Source organism: Mixophyes fleayi, chromosome 5, assembly GCF_038048845.1.
Source record: "Mixophyes fleayi isolate aMixFle1 chromosome 5, aMixFle1.hap1, whole genome shotgun sequence".
Lineage (NCBI taxonomy): Eukaryota > Metazoa > Chordata > Amphibia > Anura > Limnodynastidae > Mixophyes > Mixophyes fleayi.
The window spans coordinates 27,075,118-27,096,393 of record NC_134406.1 but is presented as its reverse complement, the minus strand read 5'-3'; the positions used below and the strand labels follow the sequence as shown (position 1 = coordinate 27,096,393).

General features: G+C 39.7%; 1 protein-coding gene across 7 annotated transcripts in view; it reads right to left on the bottom strand.

Moving 5' to 3' along the window:
- ADAM22 (ADAM metallopeptidase domain 22) overlaps positions 1 to 21,276 on the bottom strand; it is a 195,947-nt gene that overhangs the window by 12,320 nt on the left and 162,351 nt on the right. For 2 of the 7 annotated variants that reach the window (XM_075211892.1, XM_075211893.1), the window contains exons 22-29: positions 20,644 to 20,763; positions 19,060 to 19,225; positions 18,141 to 18,255; positions 16,322 to 16,412; positions 14,859 to 14,876; positions 10,303 to 10,497; positions 7,817 to 7,917; positions 6,440 to 6,506 (exon numbers count right to left, since the gene is read on the bottom strand). In XM_075211892.1, coding sequence (XP_075067993.1) covers positions 6,440 to 6,506; positions 7,817 to 7,917; positions 10,303 to 10,497; positions 14,859 to 14,876; positions 16,322 to 16,412; positions 18,141 to 18,255; positions 19,060 to 19,225; positions 20,644 to 20,763 — 873 coding nt within the window. Of the gene's footprint in view, positions 1 to 6,435; positions 6,507 to 7,816; positions 7,918 to 10,302; positions 10,498 to 14,858; positions 14,877 to 16,321; positions 16,413 to 18,140; positions 18,256 to 19,059; positions 19,226 to 20,643; positions 20,764 to 21,276 lie in introns of those variants that run through there. The other 5 variants (XM_075211894.1, XM_075211895.1, XM_075211896.1 and 2 more) reach the window with 3 other exon arrangements.

The following is a 21,276-nucleotide window of genomic DNA, read 5'->3' as shown; positions in this document are numbered from 1 at the left end:
ATGATATAAAATAAAGAAATAAAATGAACAAAAATGTTGCTAAAGACAACACCTATAGAAAAAATGCTCCCTGCACTGTCAGATGCTAAACTGAGGTCCTTGCAGAGGATGCGGAGGAGATACAGACAACTTTTAAAAAGTTTAAAGTATCTGCATGCCTCGATCTACACACTATACTGGTATCTGGTGTCCCCCATGGATCCCTGAGAACATTTAATGAGTGAATACAGAGAATAAGTTACAGAGTTTGGAGATTATATTGATGGGTTCAAGCAGAGTTTTGTCAGATTTTGATCCATGTTCAGTTTCAAAATAGGTAGGAATTGAACCTGTGTATGCACATAGGAATCATTCCTATGCAGCTTGCAGTATATTCATGTTTGTACTCATTCTGGGGGCAATTCACCAGGAATATATCAGAGTGGAATGCTGCTCACAGGAGTCAATTGTGACCGAGTGAACAAACCAGTAAACAGAATACAAATTGGATTAGGATTTTAGAAAGCCTACAATTACATCATTTTATTTCTATTGGCGGAATATTGGAATGTATAAAATAGAAAAGTAACCTATTAGTTCTATCATACTAGTTTACCTTTCCCATAACCTTTACCCTCCCTGACTTACCAGAATATCAAAGTCACTAATTCACTTAAATTTGAAGAAAGACAGGTTTTAGCATAGAATATTCTGAGGATCGGGATAGAATAAGGAGTATAGAGTTTTCTATCAGCACTCAGTATATACAGTATGAGAATTCAAACCTCCATTTAATCAACATATTCTACAAAGATAAATTATTATGGGATTTCCCCTATCAGACTAGGTACTCATGCCCATGCTTCTGCACAAGTGAATGGTATGATGGAATCCAATCATAGTTTTTCTAGAAAGAACATGCTATTAATGTGAGGTGTCTGCAACTTCATGAATATTAGACTTCTGAGAGCTATCAGTGGTGAAGGGGGGGGGGCATGCATAGATTCACCCCCTTACAATAGCTTCAGTGACACAACATATATAAGAGCAATGTATCTCTGTATAAAGCCAAACCCACACAAAGCAAGATAACAATAAGTCTTTGGCCAAATAAATTGTCATCTATTAGAAGGAAAATATATCCCCAAATGAAAAAAGCTATAGGTATTGTTGTCACTCGGATCCTGAATGGATCTTTACGGTTTATGTTTCAGTAAAACCCAAAATGTTTCCAACAATGACCATGGCTATCTCACCGGATATAACTGTAACTACTCGTCCCAGAAAACACTTAGGATGTACGTTCTTCAACTTACCATCTCAAGGCTGAATGCTGGCAATCAGATACTTGTGGTAAGAAAACAGTGGCCAGTTTCTCTAGAGACGTAAGTCGGCCACCAAGGAACTGTTGACCATACGATAAATGATCACCTCCCAATTTTGTTTCAATATTATCCCCTCTCCTTCTGTCTAAGGATCTAAAATTATAAAGGAAATACTCCTCACTAACCGCCGACGCCTCCCTATTAATGGCAGGAGACTTTTCTAATTCAACACTTCCGACCCTTAGTGGCTTCTCTTGTGTTGAAACCACTGATTGGTCTGTACACTCCACATATGACAAACGTGTCGAGCATAGTGAGCACTGATTGGTTGGAAGTGCAGTGTCTGATTGGACATATCCAATAAGTAAAAAAAAAAAAAAAAAATCACAGCTCCATGAAAGATATCCATTTTTCATTTTTGGGGATTGCTTTCTCCTTTAAGAAAAAAAAATATATAACAGATATATACATGTTGCAAATGTGTATATATACATACGTCATTTGTATATATACAGCGTTATGTATATATCCCAAGCTCCGTTATAGCGATTTACTGCGACATCGCTCTCATAATGATAAAATGTCACGTTACATAATACCTAAAGTATGGTCCTTCTGTGTTTTTATTCACATCTTCTACCCATATAGCTACATAATGTTGTCTTTTGTACCAGGGGTTAAAATACCTGCAGAAAGTGGTAGGAGGAACAGAAGAACAGAGAAAGCACAATATACAGTCTGAAAATACAAGACAGGCTTGGCACAGAAATAAAAATGAAAATGGTTACATAAAGAATGAGAAACAAGCAAACACTGTATATAGGTATATTAGTGTGCTGGGATAATGTACAGTGCAAACATAGAAACACTGTTACTTTACAGCTTATGTCATTTGATACAAAACAACACTTAAAAATTCTTCATTTTATACAATGCACATAAGTAACACATCAAACAAAAATATGTTAATAAAAATAAACCTACTAAAATAAAAATGCAAGAATAAACAAAGTACGGTTACGTATAATATATCTCGAAGGATATTATTAATCCTTACTATTCCATATAAAAACATTCATATAATTCATATAAATGGTTCATCTCCTACCATGGCTCATCTGAAAACCTAAATTGAACTTTCTACCTTCTACCACGATCGATAAGACATCCTCCGTTTAACTTTTGCCTGTATGACTCAATATTTCTCCATGGGCCTGATTCATTAAGGATCTTAAATGAAGAGGTATCTTATTTCAGTCTCCTGGACAAAACCATGTTACGATGCAAGGGGTGCAAATTAGTATTCTGTTTTGCACATAAGTTAAATACTGACTGTTTTTTCATGTAGCACATAAATATCAACTTTAAATTTCAGTGTACAAATAAGCTATCAAGTATTTGTGTGCTACATGAACAAACAGTCAGTATTTAACTTATCTGCTAAACTGAAAACTAGTTTGCACCCCTTGCATTGTAACATGGTTTTGTCCAGGAGACTGAAATAAGAAGTTTCTCAAGTTAAGATCCTTAATGAATCAGGCCCCATGTTCTCATCCACATTACCGACAATCCCTTTACTATGGTTCTTATACTGCTCTACAGGATCATCCAAGAAAAGGCTTCTGCCTGTAATTTACTGCTTAACATACAGAAACATCCAGTAGCTGATAAGTGTCATACAGTTTGTTAAAACTGACATCTGTAACCATGGAAATTAAGTCCTGAACTGATGGTTGCTGATGTTGCTAAGGAGTCACTCCTTAGAAGTGTCTTCAAGAACCTGTGAATTGACAGTGTGCTTTTGGGTTTCAAGCAGGCAATTCACGGCAGAAGTCCAATTTTAAATATCAAGAGTTAATACAGCAAACGGTTATAGGACTCTTTCTCTTACTTCCTGGTTTCCACTTTCAGATTAAAAAATAATAATAAATAATAATAATAAAAGAAAAAATGTAAAAAAAATGTTTAAAAAATAACTTTAAAAATAAGAAATAGAATTTTTTTTTGGCAAATAAATATTATTCTCCTGTAGGCACCCCCTACACCCCCTTCTCCTCTGCAGGGGAAGCATGGCAGGAGGCTTCTGGAGATGGCTACCGGCTGCAATAGCTGGGATACCCTATACTGGCTGGGGACTTTGGAAAGTAAGGAAAAGCCCTGATCATGCAAAAATTCCCATTCTTCCCAGGATTTAGGGCTTATCTTCTATCTGAGATAAATAGACCCCTTACTGTACTGTATTGATAGGTAGCACTTCTCAATCATCAAATAGCATAGTTGTGTGTCCCTAAAGGGGTAGTAGTATTAGTATTAGTGAATTAATGAATCAGGGGTATGACCACGGTGTCTTGATATTCCATTTCAGGAACGTTGGAAGGTCTGCAGCTTAATGAGGTGAAGACTGATCTAGAGAAATTTGTTCATTGCCCATTTCAAGCGAGTTACACAGATGCGTTCTCACATTTCTCTCCGACGACTTCTAATAGGAACACGCTCAGACAGAGACCAAAGAGAAAATGATCTCTATGGAAACACAGATTGTCTGATGGCGCATACGAAGATTACAATTGCTAGTTCATAGTGAATTGATCAACTGCATTCATATGATTGGTTCGGCCCACAGAATGACTGCCTCCACTGTTTATTGGCGACAGGTTCATTTTAAGATATTAGTAAGTACCACATTATCAATATAACATGATCAGCATATTCTTCAACTTCCACTAATATAAGTGATCATGGAACAGGAATTATTTGCATTCAAAGAATTTGGGGGACGGGGTAGCGACACCAGAATTCGATTAGGATTAGGTTGGATTTGGAGTTTTCTCTGGAATAGGGTTTGGCTACTTAGCATGATATTAGTTGTAAGGTTAGAACGGTGGATATAACTCTTACACCCCAATTATTTTGGTATGTTGCATGGAAGGGTGAATTGTACGTCTTTCCCTTGACTGTCATAATAACCATATCTACTCAGAAAATCATTTACAATGGATGATGTCACGTTTATGTAACACCATGTCTTGCATCCATGTCAATAAATTGGATCAATAAATTCAGTTCCCTGTTAGTATGTATGTATGTATGTATATATATATATATATCAGCGTTATGCTTACAAATACAATCAGAGCAAAGTATTTTCATTATAACATTTTCTGCACTCTGAAGATATATGTAACAGAACCACCTTGACAGACATAGCACAATGATTAGCATTGCAGCCTCACAGTGCTGGGGTCATGAGTTTAATTCCCACCTGGGCTCTATCTATTTGGAGATTGTATGTTCTCTCCGTGTCTGTGTGGGTTTCCTCTGGGTGATCAGGTTTCCTCCCAAACATATTGGTAGGTTAACTGGCTGCTGACAAAAATGGACGTGTGTGTATTTAGACTGTTAGCTGCAATGGGGCAGGACTGATGTAAATGATTAATATTCTCTGTACACGGCTTCATAATATGGTTGCACTATATAAATGAACAATAATAATAGCAGCCCCCTGTTGAATGAGGGTATATAACTGATATAAACCGGTGTAAAGTACCCGTTCATCTCTTTTAGATCATCATCATCATCCCCATTTATTTATATAGCGTCACTAATTCCGCAGCGCTGTACAGAGAACTCATTCACATCAGTCCCTGCCCCATTGGAGCTTACAGTCTAAATTTCCTAATATAGACACACACACACACACACACACACACACACACAGACAGAGAGTCTAGGGTAAATTTGATAGCAGTCAATTAACCTACTAGTATGATTTTTGGAGTGTGGGAGGAAACCAGAGTACCCGGAGGAAACCCACACAAACACGGGGAGAACATACAAAGACCACACAGATAAGGCCATGGTCGGATACAGGCGCGGGCTGACAGATGTCAGCCCGGGGGGCGCACGCCGCACAGACGGCCGCATCACATGACACGGGATGTGGCCGCGTCATTGATGCGGCACGTGTCATGTGATGCAGCCACCTGCGTGGCCACATCACATTTATATTGCTTCCGGGGGGGCGGCCGGTCCTAGCAGCCGTGATTCTGAGCGGCCGATGACCCCCGGCCCAGCCCGCCCCTGGTCGGGAATTGAACTCGTGACCCCAGTGCTGTGAGGCAGAAGTGCTAACCACTTAGCCTCTGTGCTAGATTTATGTATTTTACATGTGTTTTAGATTTCAGGGGTTTAATGGCAATTATATAAAGCCTGAGGTAGCTTTTGGTCAACCAATGAAGAGACCTCTTTATTAAATATTAATTCTCCTTTACTCGCAGTACACTAGAGACTTACAAACATTTGTGCCATACTATCCCCACACAGGCTCTTATACTAGAAAGATTTAGGTGGACCCTATATCCTGTTGATTCTCTTTTGTCCATTAATTCCTCTGGCCCTTTGACATAACATATCACACGGATACTCAGCTGACAACCAGACAACAACACTTGGTAAAGAACAACACAGCAGGGTGCATCTAATTAGATGTATGAACCGTCATGGCTGCTCCCGTCTCGCAATGCCCATAACGGTGGCCTGTCAAACTATTAAAATTTGTAGGGATAGCGGAGATTCACAGTAGAGAAACTGCCCTTCAGAACACTAATGGAAACCGTTCTGCGGGACAAAGGCATATTGTATTACTCTGTTATCTTTGCATGACATTACAGTGAATGTTAACACTCAGTGGGGGGAATTCAATTGTCCGTGTTACTGACGATTACCATTACCGTTAATATGGTCATTTTAACTTGGAATTTCTACTCACAGCTCCCTGAGCCGTGAGCAGAAACCAGCGTTGTAATTACCGTACTAACGGTAATAATGCGCACTATTACCGTAGTATTGGTAATAGTGCACAGACTGCATTACTTTTGGCAGTAACACAGCCAATTGAATGTCCCCCCCAGTGAGAATTGCATGCATGTAAATAAATGACAGTTGACATAACGTGCAATCATTTGTCTTCTGTGCACAAATCAAGCTTTGGTTTAAGCCAGGCTTGTGCAGCTAAAGGCTGTCAGGGAAAGCTGGGACTTGTAGTACCCCCAATATGTTCAAGCCTGAGTGAAACCAAGCACAGTCCGCAAGACTGAAATCTGCAGGAACTGCTAGGAATATCAACGTATACTCACTCAGTGGAGTTTGAACGTGGTCTAAATCGCTTTCCACGTAGTTTTTTCCTGCTGCTGCTTATGTTACCTGGAAAAGATTAGAAAATAAAAACATCATATTGGTATTATTGTATATACTTGAGGTAGAATAGTAGAAGTAACCAAAAACATTGACATTCACCTCCACCAGAAGAAAAAACTTATTACAGGGTCGTGATATTGTTCTACTGCGCAACTTAATCATACAAAACATGTAGGTTTGGTACACAGACATGATTATTCATTATTGTGGTTATATCAATTGCCTAGTTACTATGGCACCAGGTATAGGATTTAACTGATGAGTAATATGAAATGTTTATTTGTTGTAGATAGTTTCTATTCTGTTTACTTACAGTTCGTCCATCGCTTAAGCTGGGTACACACTACAGAATTTTCCACCAACTTTTTATGCCGATCGATTTTACATGCGATCGATGGTCCGATCGCTCGGTCCATGGACTGCATACACACTAGCCTTGTTTAGGACGATAAAGGGAAGAGCGGACGTCCCTTTAGCGACTTTTTACAGCCATGTTGTCGTGAGCAATGACTGTAATTTCGTACTCACTGTTGTGGATCGGTCGGAAGTTTATACACACTACACAACGGAAACGAGATTGGAACAAAAATATTAAACGGTACGACCAACCAAATGAGGCGACAATCGTCCATTTGGGCAGACTTTCGACCATCGTGTCACTGCACACACTGACCCGACTTTTGAATGAGCGGTTGTATGTCGGCTGATTTAGCCGATTATTGGATGAAAACTGTGTAGTGTGTACCCAGCTTTACACACAAAGTAAGCAGTACCAATTAACTAGGAACTATCACTTAAAAATAGCTGAGGTATGAAGTTCTTAAAACAATATGGCTGGTGTGCAGGCAATGAGTACAGTCTTGCAGTTTGAGCTGGCAGTACAAAGAAGGTGCAAATTAGTTATGGTAGGAAAAAATCTATCTGTGTAAATAAGGGGCATTGATTATATTGAAATTAAGGTCTAGATCAGAAAGTTTAGTCACATATCTTACAGCATTCACAACCGAAAAATAGGCTACGTCCCCAGACTGTCTTTCCCGAGCCGTCAACAACATTTCCACTTCTCTGTGCAGAGAAATCAAGATAACCTCCTGGGGGGAATTCAATTAGCCACGAGGTGCCGCGATGTATCTCCGGAATAGTCCATGGAGACACATCGCCTCAATGTTTTTTGTCAAATCTCCAATCATTTTTCCTCTTGTCCCATACAGATGCAAGGAGAAAATTGTCCAGCAATGTGAGCAGATGGACATGGAGGCGTTGGCCGGGATTCACCTCACAGCAAACTGAACTCCTCCCTCATATCCATAACCTACCTTGCCAGGAGTTACTCCTTGGTCGTCCATTTTCACAGACATCAGAAACATGTTTAGTGTCCGGGATCCTTTCGCTCCATGAGTGAGATAAACCATTAGATCTAGGAACAGAAAATATACAGCTGAATTCCTTCATATCTGACAAGATCGGCAGATAAATGTGTATATGGTTCTAGTGCTTGACAAACATCACAAAACAAAGCTTCAGATACGTGACAACAAGAACAAATAAGGGTTGAAACAAAATAATATTACTCTAGATATGGATATAAAGCCAACCAATTAATGTATTTAAAGTGATATTTTACCCACAAAGACTTGCAGCGGCCATTTTGTGCACTGAACCAAAGTTCCTGAGAATCAATTCACTATCAGTTCTCAGGAATATTTTTTGTTCAGTCAACAAAATGGCTGACTCCATGAAAAGGAATACCAAGGAGTCCCCTTTTTGAAAAGCAGCAGTTGCTTTTTATAATCAGATCTGTCTTGAAGACTTAAGTTTAAAAAATAACAATGGGAGTTTTCATTTTTAAGTGCACTTTTAAGACAGACAGAGATGGCAACAAGAATTGGCATCATTACAGCTTTCCAGCATTGAATTAAACTTCAAACACAAGGGATTCTGGATTATTCTGTGTTAATCACTGGAAGGACTCGTCTGGGGGCTTGAAGCGTATGTTTCTTAGCACTAGAACTATATTAATTTATGCAGAATGAATCTTTGGACTGTTCAGAGCATAGAGCAGACATCTGTCTGTCTAGAGGCATCATGTTGGGTTTTGTGCATATTTACTTTGGTATAATGTGATGTTTACATGTATGTTCTTGTCAAAGCACGCATGACTTTTCTTGAACACATGAAATTCTTGCTGCTATTGTCAGTAACAGGCAAATGAAACTATTATTTCTCCTTGCTTCATAACTACAGCTTGTTATGTATTTGGCCAAGAATTGAGAGCAGATATTTTATGTTTGTATTGTTCTATCACCATTGTGATAGAGTAACTATACAATTCTTTATTATATAGTTCACAATTTACCTGACAAATGGATCACATTTACAAACATTTTTTTGATGAATTGTTTCCTAAGATGAGACTCTGTGGTGATAAAAACTGAAACATATTTACTGTGTAACAAAATTGGAATTAAGATCATGAATACATACATGTAATGTGCAGTTCTATAATATAATATTAATATGTGATAATAATAGAATTATTTAAGTGCACTGGAATATATGTTTTATGTACTGATTTTATTTATACAGTCCTATGACACAATTTACGCATTGTGGAAAAACATTGATGTGAAAGTAGCCTGACAGTAGTAGACATAGAGGAGACTTTAGCACAGCAATTGGTGGTCAGCAGCTCTTGTGAGCCAGGTGCACTAATGAGATTACATAAGCAACAAATACATATAATGTAGGCACGCAGTGCGCACGTTTATTGCTGAAGTAAAGCCTACTCCATCTAAGCTTCTACATATGATAAACAGCCTAGACTCCAGGATACAGGGAGATAATGTATGCTCTAACCTTTAGCTCTATAGAGATTAGAGAAAAATGGGCACATGTACCATACAATGCAGTGTTATACTCTACAACAGTGGAGAGCTACATAATATTTAACGGGGGTCTCACATGTGACCCTCAAAGCAAATCATTGCTCTACAGAGCCTTCATTATACATATGTCCCAATACTACTGGATGACTCTTTCCTTCTGTCATAGAAGAACTAGTACAGTGCGCTCACACAGTCAATTGGTGAGTAGCGAAAACCATCTAATTACAGATTACTAGTAAGGCGTTCTAGGTACAGGCTTAAGATGGAAATGTATTTCTGGCTGAGGGCCACAGGGGGTCCTGCTGCAGGTAACAGGTGAACCTGCCGAGGGCCACACTTGCAGGCTACAGGTGGCCCCTGGGCCAGTTGTTTCCCACCACTGGTCTACGATACCAGCATTTGTGACAAAAAGATTTATGTTCAATTTGTATGTAATACAAGTTGTTCTCGATCATAGCACTGCATTGTCAGTATAGACTGAGTCATTGTATTGTTCTCATCGTATATCATTAACAGTAATTGTCTTCTTTGACTTCAAAGGAGCAGGATGATCATAAACATTTCAAACCTTATCCCACTTTTATGGGAAAGTATAAAGAGTTTTGTATGATGAATGTCTGCAAAGGTAATTATCTAATTAGGTTTATGTTGGGAAATGTCAACGCATTTTCATGCGGCATCTAAAATACAGCTCAGTGCTGGAAAACAAGAGGTACAGCAAAAGCTCTTTATTTAATTTAATAACCCATTATTATGGACATTGTGATGGACTAACTTCAACGTGGAGACGTTGTTGGGCAACAATGGTGACCCTATTGCATACAACACAGAGCCTAGATGCAGCTACTTTGGAGTCAAAGAATTAGATATATCCTTTATTACTATGCCATAAAGAAGAAAATAAAAAGTAATCAAACCTTCTGCAAAATAATGAAATGTTCTGACTAATGGAATAATGTGGAATGGAACAGGCAGATATCTGAAAATGCGACAGAATAGCAGACCTCTTCTTAGAACTAGATGCTGAGTTTGAGCTGACTCCGGGAGGCAAGTCGCTATAAAAAGAGTCGACATCTCCAGCCTTTTTTACATAATCTCCCTGGGGTATTTGTCTAAAGCATAATAGATATTGTAAAGTCAGAAACAAGACAAACGCACATAGAAACGACACAGACATAAAAGCAATATTAGTTCAGAGGGAAAAGACAAATAGGAAAAATGGGGATACGTATGTTTCACTTTACAGGACTCAAATAATCAACCTGGGGTAGCCCAGAAGCTTGCAGGTGGGGTCAGATGTTATGGGTTTATTTTACATGTATGGATTAGAACATTTGAAGGGACATTCACATAGCTGAGGGAACTGTACTGAAATATATTAACATATAACCGCATTGTGGTCGCATGCTGCTTTTAAATACCTTGTAGAATTGGTATTCCAAGACGTTATTACAAGGTAACATTGTGGGTGTCCTTTAGTACTCAGCTGCAATGCTTGTACAGTGCATAAACCAGGTCACTTTTACTTGTGGAGTATTTGTTTATATACAATGTTTTAGCTGAAGTCACTTTTTGTGTAATCGGGAAACACTGTTTCCCATTGACTTAAATGAGAGTTCCAGAACTCTATGATAGTTTGTAGAAAAGGCAAAGAAATTGATGAAGCTCCAAACATTTCCTACACAGTCTAACATCTAGTCCAGCCTTGATTTGTGCCAGTGCACTGAGATTTCCAAAGCAAGATAGTGACGTTGCTGAGGAGCCCAAGTTAGAACGGGCAGAGGCAGTGAGGGCATCCGTTTTGTAATAGCAAGCTTTTGTTTTGCAGAGCATTATTGTTAAAATTAGTTAAAAGAGTGGAGCGGGCACATTTTTACTTGTGTTACTTGAAGAAAACGACTTGAACGTTGCACCAGCTTAGAGATGGCGGTCTTCAGGTCTCGTCTTATACTTTAATGGGACCCGTTTTGCACTTCAGCCAAGAAACACATTTCTAGGTGAATTTCGAGCAATACAAAAGAAATTCTCACACAAAAGTGACATGTGTAATAAAAGTCAATCCCAATTTCCCATGCCACTCTTATGATTAATTAAAACCATAAACTGAGCTTAACCAGGCAGTGTTTTAGGAGAAAACCTAAAAGTTTACTTTAATGAAATGTGTGGTTCATTTACAATTTTGCACACAATGCCTCCGTAGATTTTCTGCCCCCCTGCCCAACTAGGCGCACTTCTAATTATACTCCCAAGAGTGAAGAATAAGAGCACACCTTCATGTGTGCCTGGTGTATTGGTGCATAATCAAGGTGTTTTGTGGTGGGAACTGAGGGAGCTTCGTAACTGGCGGAGGGAGGGAGGCGTCCGTTTGGCAAAGTTGGTGTGCTGAGTGTATACCCAGGTGGCATTGCTTATTCTTATTACTTACCCATGTCGTTGTTAAATAAAACATAAATTACGTAACATTTACAACATATGTTCAGTAAATGAGTTGATGGGCAGTTAGGAATCAGGGAGGAAGTGAAGGCTCTGGCTTTATCTAATGCAAAGAAGCTGCAGCCATGAAAGCCTATAGCTCACTATTATAGCTGCTATCTTTGAATGGGATTATTTACCATGTATATAATAATGTGAGGGCAAAGGTACAGATCTGCAAACTTGCACTTGCATGACCCTAATGCTATTTTATTTATACACTGCTAATTTAGATATGTTATTTAATTGAAAAGTAATGACCCTTAAATTTTAATCTTTAGTTTGCAAATGTGATTATTTTTTTAACCATTTTGCAAAATAAAATGATGTCAGTGTTTCAGCATACTTATTACATACTTATTACAATATGACATTTAAGGCAGCTTTAAAAAATTAAATAAATCTCCAACACACATCCATGTTTTGGATGTGATATTCCCTTGGAGCTGCATACAAGGTGCATTTTGAAACTTAAGAACAAAAACAAAACTTTTTCAGTGCAACATTTCAAGAGTTAAAATATTTTTAGGGAAATCTGTCCTGCAATCTATCTCACAGGGTGCATTATGGTTTTAGTTCTGTTTAAAGAAAAATGATTAACAAGGCACAGTTTTTCATAATAAACTAAATTAAATAATTGCAATCTATGAGAAAATGCATATTTTATTATAATTATTGGTATGATGACCAGGCCCGGCGCTCCCATTAGGCAACCTTAGGCAGTTGCCTAGGGCGCCGGGACCTGCAGGGCGCCGCTGACTAGATTTTCTAATCTAGTCAGCGGTTCAGCGGCTCGGGAGACAAGTGCAGCGGCGGCGGGGTTTTCAATGTCCGCGGCGCATCTCACACATGATCACTGACTGATGTCAGTGATCATGTGATAGTCTGTCCGGCGGCGCCTCTGAGGTTTCACACTGTCTGTCACTGACAGACAGTGTGAATAAAGTTCTTCCTGACGCCCCCCTCCCCTCCCCTCTCAGCATGCATCGCGAGGAGCAGCTAGAGGAAGAAAAGGTAAGTAAAACCTAATTATTTTTATATTTAGTGTGTTCGGGCGAGCGGGCGGTGGCGAAATTTTGCCTAGGGCGCCGAGAACCCTAGCACCGGCCCTGATGATGACCCACGGTGATTTCAGCTAGTATGTGCTTTTTCTTGCGGTCCGTGAAGACAATGACTAAAAGATCAGCATAAACAACAGCATAATAAAGATTAAGTGGTAAAAGTATAAATCGGCGGTTATCTAAAACCGCTGATTTTCAGTGATTTGCCATCGGTATTTAAAACGGCATTTATACTAAAGGCTAAAGCACCAGGCATTGTTTTTAATAAAATTGCCATTTTAAATAATGACTGCAAAACGCTGAAAATCGGCGATTTCAGATAACCACCGATTTATACAATAACCCCTAAGGGTGTAAAGGAGAACTCCACCCTATCTTACGTTTCCATAGTGATCCGCCCCCTACTCCCTGCATTAGTCTGGAACCCTAACCATATGGGAGGTGCTCACCCCTCTGGTGCCTCAGTAATGGTCCATTCTCATGCTGCCCAGTGTGAATTTCAGACAAATCCACAGCTAAGGGCACCTGCTGCTGACAGAGAATGGACCATTGTGGAGGCGGAGGGAGGTACCTGATGATTAGTATAGGTCCTGGAGATGGGACCTTCACAGTCATTCTACATGGGGAGGTAACCGTAGAAATCTAAGGACAGGTTAAGTTCTTCTTTAATTAGAAAACACTAAATATAAGGAAACATCGCAAAAATGCAAAACGTAATTACATTGACTTAAATAAGATGAAACATTGTATCCTTTAGCTATTTTAGTTATGCTGAATTTGTGTTTTTAAATGTAGCCCATGTTAATACACAAAGCACACTGAGACAATGTCTAACTAAAAGGTTTTCTCTAACAGTATACCCTAGTTCTGGCAGACAGACATTGAAACATATAAAATCACAGTGAAATCTCTTGTTATAAACTAAGGGCCTGTTCATTAAGGTTCTTAAATTAAGACGTTTCTTATTTAAGTCTCCTGGACAAAACCATGTTACAATGCAAGTGGTGCAAATTAGTTTTCTGTTTTGCACACAGGGCCGGATTAACCATAGGGCTAACTGGGCTACAGCCCAGGGGCCTCGGGCATCCAGGGGGCCCTTGAAAGTGCTCAGCAGTATTGATCGGTCGGGGGCGGGGGCGCCCCCAGCCTGATCAGTGCTGCTGAGCACTTTCACTGCAGTACTTCCCCGGCGCGCTGTAGTCTCCTTACTGAGGAGATCTCGTGAGTCTCACTCTCACGAGATCTCCTCAGTAAAGAGTGTACAGCGTGCCGGGGAAGGAGGTAAGTGCCGGGGGGGGGGGGGCTCGGATCACGGGGGTGGGGGGGGGCCCTCACCGGGGAATGGAGGCCCCCTTAGCCCAGGGGCCTCCATTCCCTTAATCCAGCCCTGTTTGCACCTAAGTTAAACACTGACTGTTTTTTCATGTGACACACAAATATCAACTTTAAATTTCAGTGTACAAATAAGCTATCAAGTATTTGTGTGCTACATGAAAAAACAGTCAGCATTTAATTTATGTGCAAAACAGAAAACTAATTTCCACCCCTTGCATTGTAACATGGTTTTGTCCAGGAGACTGAAATAAGAAACTTCTTAATTTAAGTACCTTAATGAATCAGGCCCTAAATCATTATTTTGTACTGAAAAGGAATATAGACATGATATATAGGTGTTGTATCTATCCTCAAAAATACACCTCTACAATTTTACTTTCTTTTATACAAACGTTTATTCTGATTAAATTTCTGAACAAAAACAAAGCACAAGTAACTTCACTATATGATTGCAAGCAGATTATAAATCTATTTTTCTGCGCAGAGCAGACACCAGGAACCATTTGGCAGTGATAGGAGCATGGAACACACATATGTAATTTATGAAAAACAGGGAACAAGTGAAAGTGATGAAACGTGTCTCAATGTTCAGGTAATCCACTTACCTTTCTCTCCGATAATTTCTTTTCATGTTAAAGAAAAAACAAACAATTACTGAAACATACTTCTAAACATATTACTCATTCCTGCTAGCTTAGTGCAATTTATTGTAACACATTTGGCAGGCACTCATTTGTTGCTAAGGGGTATAATATACCTTATTTAAATAGATGATATACACTGGACAACAAGTAACCTTTACAAGAGATGTCCACCCACAACAGGAATTTTACTTGTAATTACCCTCCCCACAAATACCAGGATGGTTGGGGTCTGATACCCAAGGGATCCACCCAGGGCCAGATTAACCGGAGGTCTAACTGGGCTATAGCCCAGGGGCCTCGGGCATCCAGGGGGCCCTTCAAAGTCCTCAGCAGCATTATTGATCGGTCCGGGGGCGGGGGCGCCCCCAGCCCGATCAATGCTGCTGAGCACTGTCACTGTAGTCCTCCATCCCCGGCGCTCAGTAATCTGCTTACTGAGGAGATCTCGCGAGTGAACTCTCGCGAGAACTCCTCAGTAAGGAGCTTACAGCGCGCCGGGGACGGAGAACTACAGTGACAGGTAAGCGCTTGGGGGGGAGGGCCCTCACGGGGTACGGGGGGGCGCGGATGGCTCACATTGGGGGCCTCACGGGGGAATGGAAGCGCCCTTAGCCCAGGGGCCTCCATTCCCTTAATCCGGCCCTGGATCCACCCTGCAGCTAACAGCTCTGATACATTGCAGCGGTGGTGCCTGATTGGTCAGTGCTCTACACATGTGACAGGCTGCAACGTGCGGAAAGTTATAAGTGTCCCACCAGGAGAACCAGCCATTAGAAGGTGACCTGGACTGTGGGTATCTCCCTAAATGCAGGTTTGCTGAAATATTTGGGGAGTGTTTACTAGTAAAATACTTCTTTGGCTGGAAATCTACTTAGAACTTTTTTTTTTTTTACAAGTGTTTGTTTGGAAGGGGCAAATCTAATACCAAATTGTCCAATGATCCTGACACTTAGCTCTCAGGCTGAGCAGCAGGATTGCTACTTGTGTGATCAGCATATGCTCAATTTTTACATACATGCTTTATGTAAATAGATAGCTGAAATTCCCAGTCATGTATCTCTCCCGTAGCCTGCATGTACAGATGACCCATTTAAAAAGGAACATGTGACTTTTAGTTCAGTGGGCAATATGGTTCCCATCCGATTAATGGAGGACATTTAAACCAGATTCAACCCACCGAAGTATAACATTCCTAAATTGCTAGTCACTGGGGCAACATACATTTCCATATATATTTATTTTAAGGCTTGGGTAGACATGTGAAAAATCTTGTGGCTGCACATTTGTTATTTCTGTATAGCTGCTGTTCATTCAGAGCTAACTGGTGATATCCTGTGCAGCGAAGTCATTCTGCACTATGTGGATTTATATATACTACTACTAGTACCACTTAAACATACAGAACATGCAGCACAATCACTTACTTGTAACCCCAAGCTGTAATTCCTAACACCAACACCAACACTAGCATGGTACCAGCAATAGCTCCTATGATTATGTTTGTACTAACAACTCCTGAAAGAAAAACACATGTACAATAAATATATTTATTTAATCACGTCCCTCACAAGTAAATCAATCAATCCATAAACAGCACCAGAGCTGGGCAGCTTGGATTGGTTCCTACCAATCATACCAGCTTCTTGCTAAAGTGGAAACCAGCACAGGGCTATTCAGGCTTGGTCTCATTATACCAGTGAAAACCACAGACTGGAGTACCCCTATCACAGTGTGAACCAGGGGGGTGGTGAACCTGCAAATCAATGAGCGGCCCTCCCAAAGACTGTCAGCCCCATGCTGAACAGTGCTGAGGCTCTTCCTGACATCCCTGGACTGTGTGTACCAGAATAATGGTAAAATCATCCGGAACCTGGAGTGACAACTTTGTACTTTGTCATCCTTTGTCCCGGTATAACCGGAATGGGGTCAATAACACTCTTCATCTATTATATTAATAAATAAAACACAATAATAATAACATTTATGTTCAGAGATCTGAGCGGCTATTAATCCTCCCAGTTCAATATTATTATATATTATTTTTATGAGAGGGGAACCCCAGATCATGGTGAAGATTGCTGGAGGTAACTAGGACAACTCGTCCCAGTAAATAAGATACTATGTGAAGTACAGGCCTGCACACTGTGGGGCATTTATATAAACTGATGTACAGGGGTTTGTTGGTGTTACAAAGAGGAAGTCAGCTTTTTAGTACAGTTTAGAAATGTAAAGCAAACATCTGACTGGTTGCTATGGATACTGCCACATTTTCAGCACAGTTACCTGTGGAACAGTTTTCATAGATGTCCTGCATTGCATTTGGGCTTTTAGAATGTAAGCCCTCGTGGGCAGGGACCTATTGTCCCACGTCTGTCTACTGTCTGGCTCCCACGTACGTCCTGTCAAGTCTTTTGCTGCACTCTGTGTGAGCCCCCATAGTATTACTCACACTCATCTGTGCTACTTACATGTATCACCTCATCTATTTGTTACTTGCTTCTGTATCTGGTGCTACGAAATCTTTAGCGTCTTATAAATAAATCAATTAGAATAATAATAATAAGTGGATCATTATTGGATGTTCATTTTAAAGTTAGCAAATACTATTTGTTGTCTAACTGAGCAGAGAAGACACCTACAACGGTCTCGTCATCATTCAGAAGCTAAAATGTCTCAATTTAATACACACGATGCCAGTGCAGAACGCTTAATGATCATTGTGATGCAGACAGAGAAAATATAAATTGTTAAAATTAAATACAGGTAATTCTACTACAGTACAGATATAAAACAGTATTTCTAAAGGGGTATGACAGAAAAACCAATAGTCCAATGATATCCTGCAGCCAATCATTATTCTCTTAGGGTGCAAGTCCTGGATATATAGTTACATTAACCTTTACCGCACATCCCAGTTGCTGCAACTTTCAGTTGCATTTTACGGTTCTCAAAAGACCGTGAGCTTGTCCCCATATGGTGTTTGTATTCGCTCCTCCGTGCACAAACACACACACCGTCTAATTTATAACTGAGACTAATAAAATAGGACATTTCTGTTTGTTACAGCTAGGCTAGTATTGGAGTCACAAAATAATTAAGCTATATCAATTATGTTGCTATAAAATAAGTAACATTATTAATAAAGAAAAAATATGCTTCACAAATGACCTGGAAACTGTGTTTGAGACACCTGGGTCCCAGGGCTTAGAGACCCCCCTGGAGATGTGTCCCCAGAATACTGACCGTCATCAATAAGCTCTTTATCCACCTTAGACATGTCTTTGTAGGGGAAAAAGGTACTGCAGTCATCCCCTGTATAGTATTTGTCACAGACACACTTCACTTCATTGCTGCATATCTGCAAATGGAAACACAAATCTCTGCAGTTTACTGTACATTTGTAAATCTCTACACTAGGGCACATGGTGTAATACGATATATATTACCCACAGCTCTCTAGCTGCTGCTGAACTACTTCTACATATGTACTTTAACTGCAGCCAGAGAGGCATGGGTTGCCTAAATCTGGTGTGTGGGCGGCGTGGGGTTTGGGCGCGACAGTGTTCTCCCCAGCACCTATTTCCCGGGTGCTCCACCTGGCTGGTGGAGCCCAGCAGAGTACTATTATAATAGAATAAACCATTCTTTCTCCTATTAGAACAGGCACTATGTGAGCTCTACAGCCAGCAGTGTGTGTTAGACCACTGACCACCAGTCTGACCAGTCCTGGCAGGTGTGGGCAATAACCTCCAACATTTTTCAACATTATTGCAAAGTATTACAACTGCCCCCATCCGGTTACTTCTTAATGCCACCCGGCTGGCAAAATTTTCTTAGGACAACACTGCCCGAACAAACCTACCTAGCTCATATCCACTATTCTAGTGATTTCAATATCACATAATGGACAAATGACATTCTGGCAGTCTTATATAGCAATTCATTAAGTAATGGATTCCTGGCTCACCAGTACTTATGGCAGGTCATTGCATTGTCTGCTATGTGATCTGAGATTTCTATCACCTAGCTGTTTTCTTTTCTAGATTTCTATAATATACAACTGTCCCACAATGGAACAGATCAGCAGTGGCTAAGTAATTAAGCTTATACCCTATGTGCCTGTAAACATTATCACTACAAGGACCGCAATCATTATACCTACCCCATTTCCAGAACAAATTTTGTTTGTGCTTCCCAAACAAGAGCTAAAATTGAAAGGATCAATAGGTAGACATCTGTGTTCCAGACACATCATTCCTGTTCCACATGGCGTGCCATCTTCTACATATCCAATGTCAGTCTCCTCGTCCAGCTTCACATGTCCACCACTAAACAGACAAAATGCGGTACACAGATTTAGAAAATATCTTTCACCATTGCTGACAGCCTGCCAAAAGTGTCTGAATCTATTGGGTACTTGGTAGTATAGTTACTATTGTTTTTGTATCCCTGGCTTTCCTGGAAAACAGTAGATGTGTCTTTTTATAGATGCACATTTCTTTCCTCTCTCTCTTTCCCTTTCTACACTTTTACGTCTGTTAACAGGATCGATATGCAGAGAAATATATTTCCACATGAAGAAATATTGAAGAAAGAGATAAAGCAAATGAAAAACAAAAGAGATTTCGTGAAGGTCACAAGATGTCTGATGCCAAATGAAAGTTGAATTTCATCCCACAGAAAAGTAAATATTGTTAATTCCTAAACAGGGACAAAATTATGCACGTGAACAAGTACAATGAAAAACTAAATTTATGTGCTCCATTTGTGAGCCAATGTAAAATGTCCATGGAAATTATCATCCCTTATCCCCACTTTTTGCTGGAATAAAGGGATGAATTTTTGTGCCTATTTCTTAAAAATTCATGGGGCAGCGCACTGGATAAGAGGCTGTCCTGGGGATGACTACGTGCTGATAAGAACTCTGTTCTGATCAGGAGTCTTTACTGCACAAGCGTGACCTTAGGTCAGAGAATGCGCAGTCAGATTAGTTGAGAATGGATGGGAGGAACGTCTAGACTGATGTCCCCAGCATTAGGCTTTTGTTAAATTGAAATAAGGTAAAAGTATGTACTGGTGATGTAATAGCCACAAAAGGAACTATGAGCTGCGAATGTCATACACAATTTCTTAAAACATATATAAAAAACATCACAAATATGACAAATGTTAAAAATATAAAAAAAATCACATATGGTAAATTACCAAAATAAGAAATATCATGTAAAGGGAAAACCACTCTATATCATTTGCATACACATGCATTAAATTCAATAATCTCCAATAACTCTCTTGTTGTTAGCTGGAATATGAGAAAAAGCCCCTATACACAAATGGCCATGTGGCACAAATGACACAGGGAATCTGTTCCAGGTCCGAAGTCACACCCAGCTATGTGGGGCAGAGTTGACAATCTAGGATTTAGGATTTAAAGCGTTAGGTTTTTGTCAAAATGTCTAAAATATATGTTAGACTTTTATTCAGTTGAATAAAATATGCCTAAACCATGCGTAAACAGCTGTTTCAACATGGTTTAAGGCTTGATGAATTGGCCGCTTTTTGTCATTATAATGTAACTGAGCTGTATGTTTACAATAAGTCAAATTAAAATTGGTAACAGAACACTACAGTAACCATTCCTTTATTATTTTTGTCCAATTAAAAATGTTTTTAAGTTTCGTGCTCTTTAAACACTTTTTTCCTACCTATTGTCTTTCTAAATTGCACTCTAAACAAAAATTTTTACCTGCAGTTTAACAGTTTGCCTTGATGTAAGACAGAAGATGTTGTAATTGGTCCGTCGAGGTCACCCAGTCTTGGCACACTTGAAATGTCGGTACACAACAGATAACCACAAAGGACATCCCTGTGTGGCACAGAGGCATATACAATATATGATATACAACATCATGCAGGTCATGTGGTGAGTTTATTAACGGGCTAACATGACGAAGGGAGAAAAGATACGAATGAACTCAGAGCAGCCCGTGGTATAGTTTCACGGGCAAAGATAACTGTCATACACACAGAACAATCTAGGATAAGGCTGCTTGCACACAGAGCCAATTACTATTACTATACAGACACAAATTACTATCTTTTATAAATATGCATCTAGTACATTGCAAACCTGGAGTATTAGTACCATAATTTGGGGAGCTAAATCATGAAAGTTTACCAACCTCGCCAATGTATCCCATAATTCTAGTGAGTCCCTAATCTTACATACTAGAATAGTCATGACATGCAGTAAGGGTTATTGGGTGTAGCATATAAGCCCACATGTACATGTCATTATTGAGGCTATAAATAATTTGACTGTATTCCATTAATTTTTTAGTATGTTGGAGTGAAATTTGGGAAACAACATAAATATGGA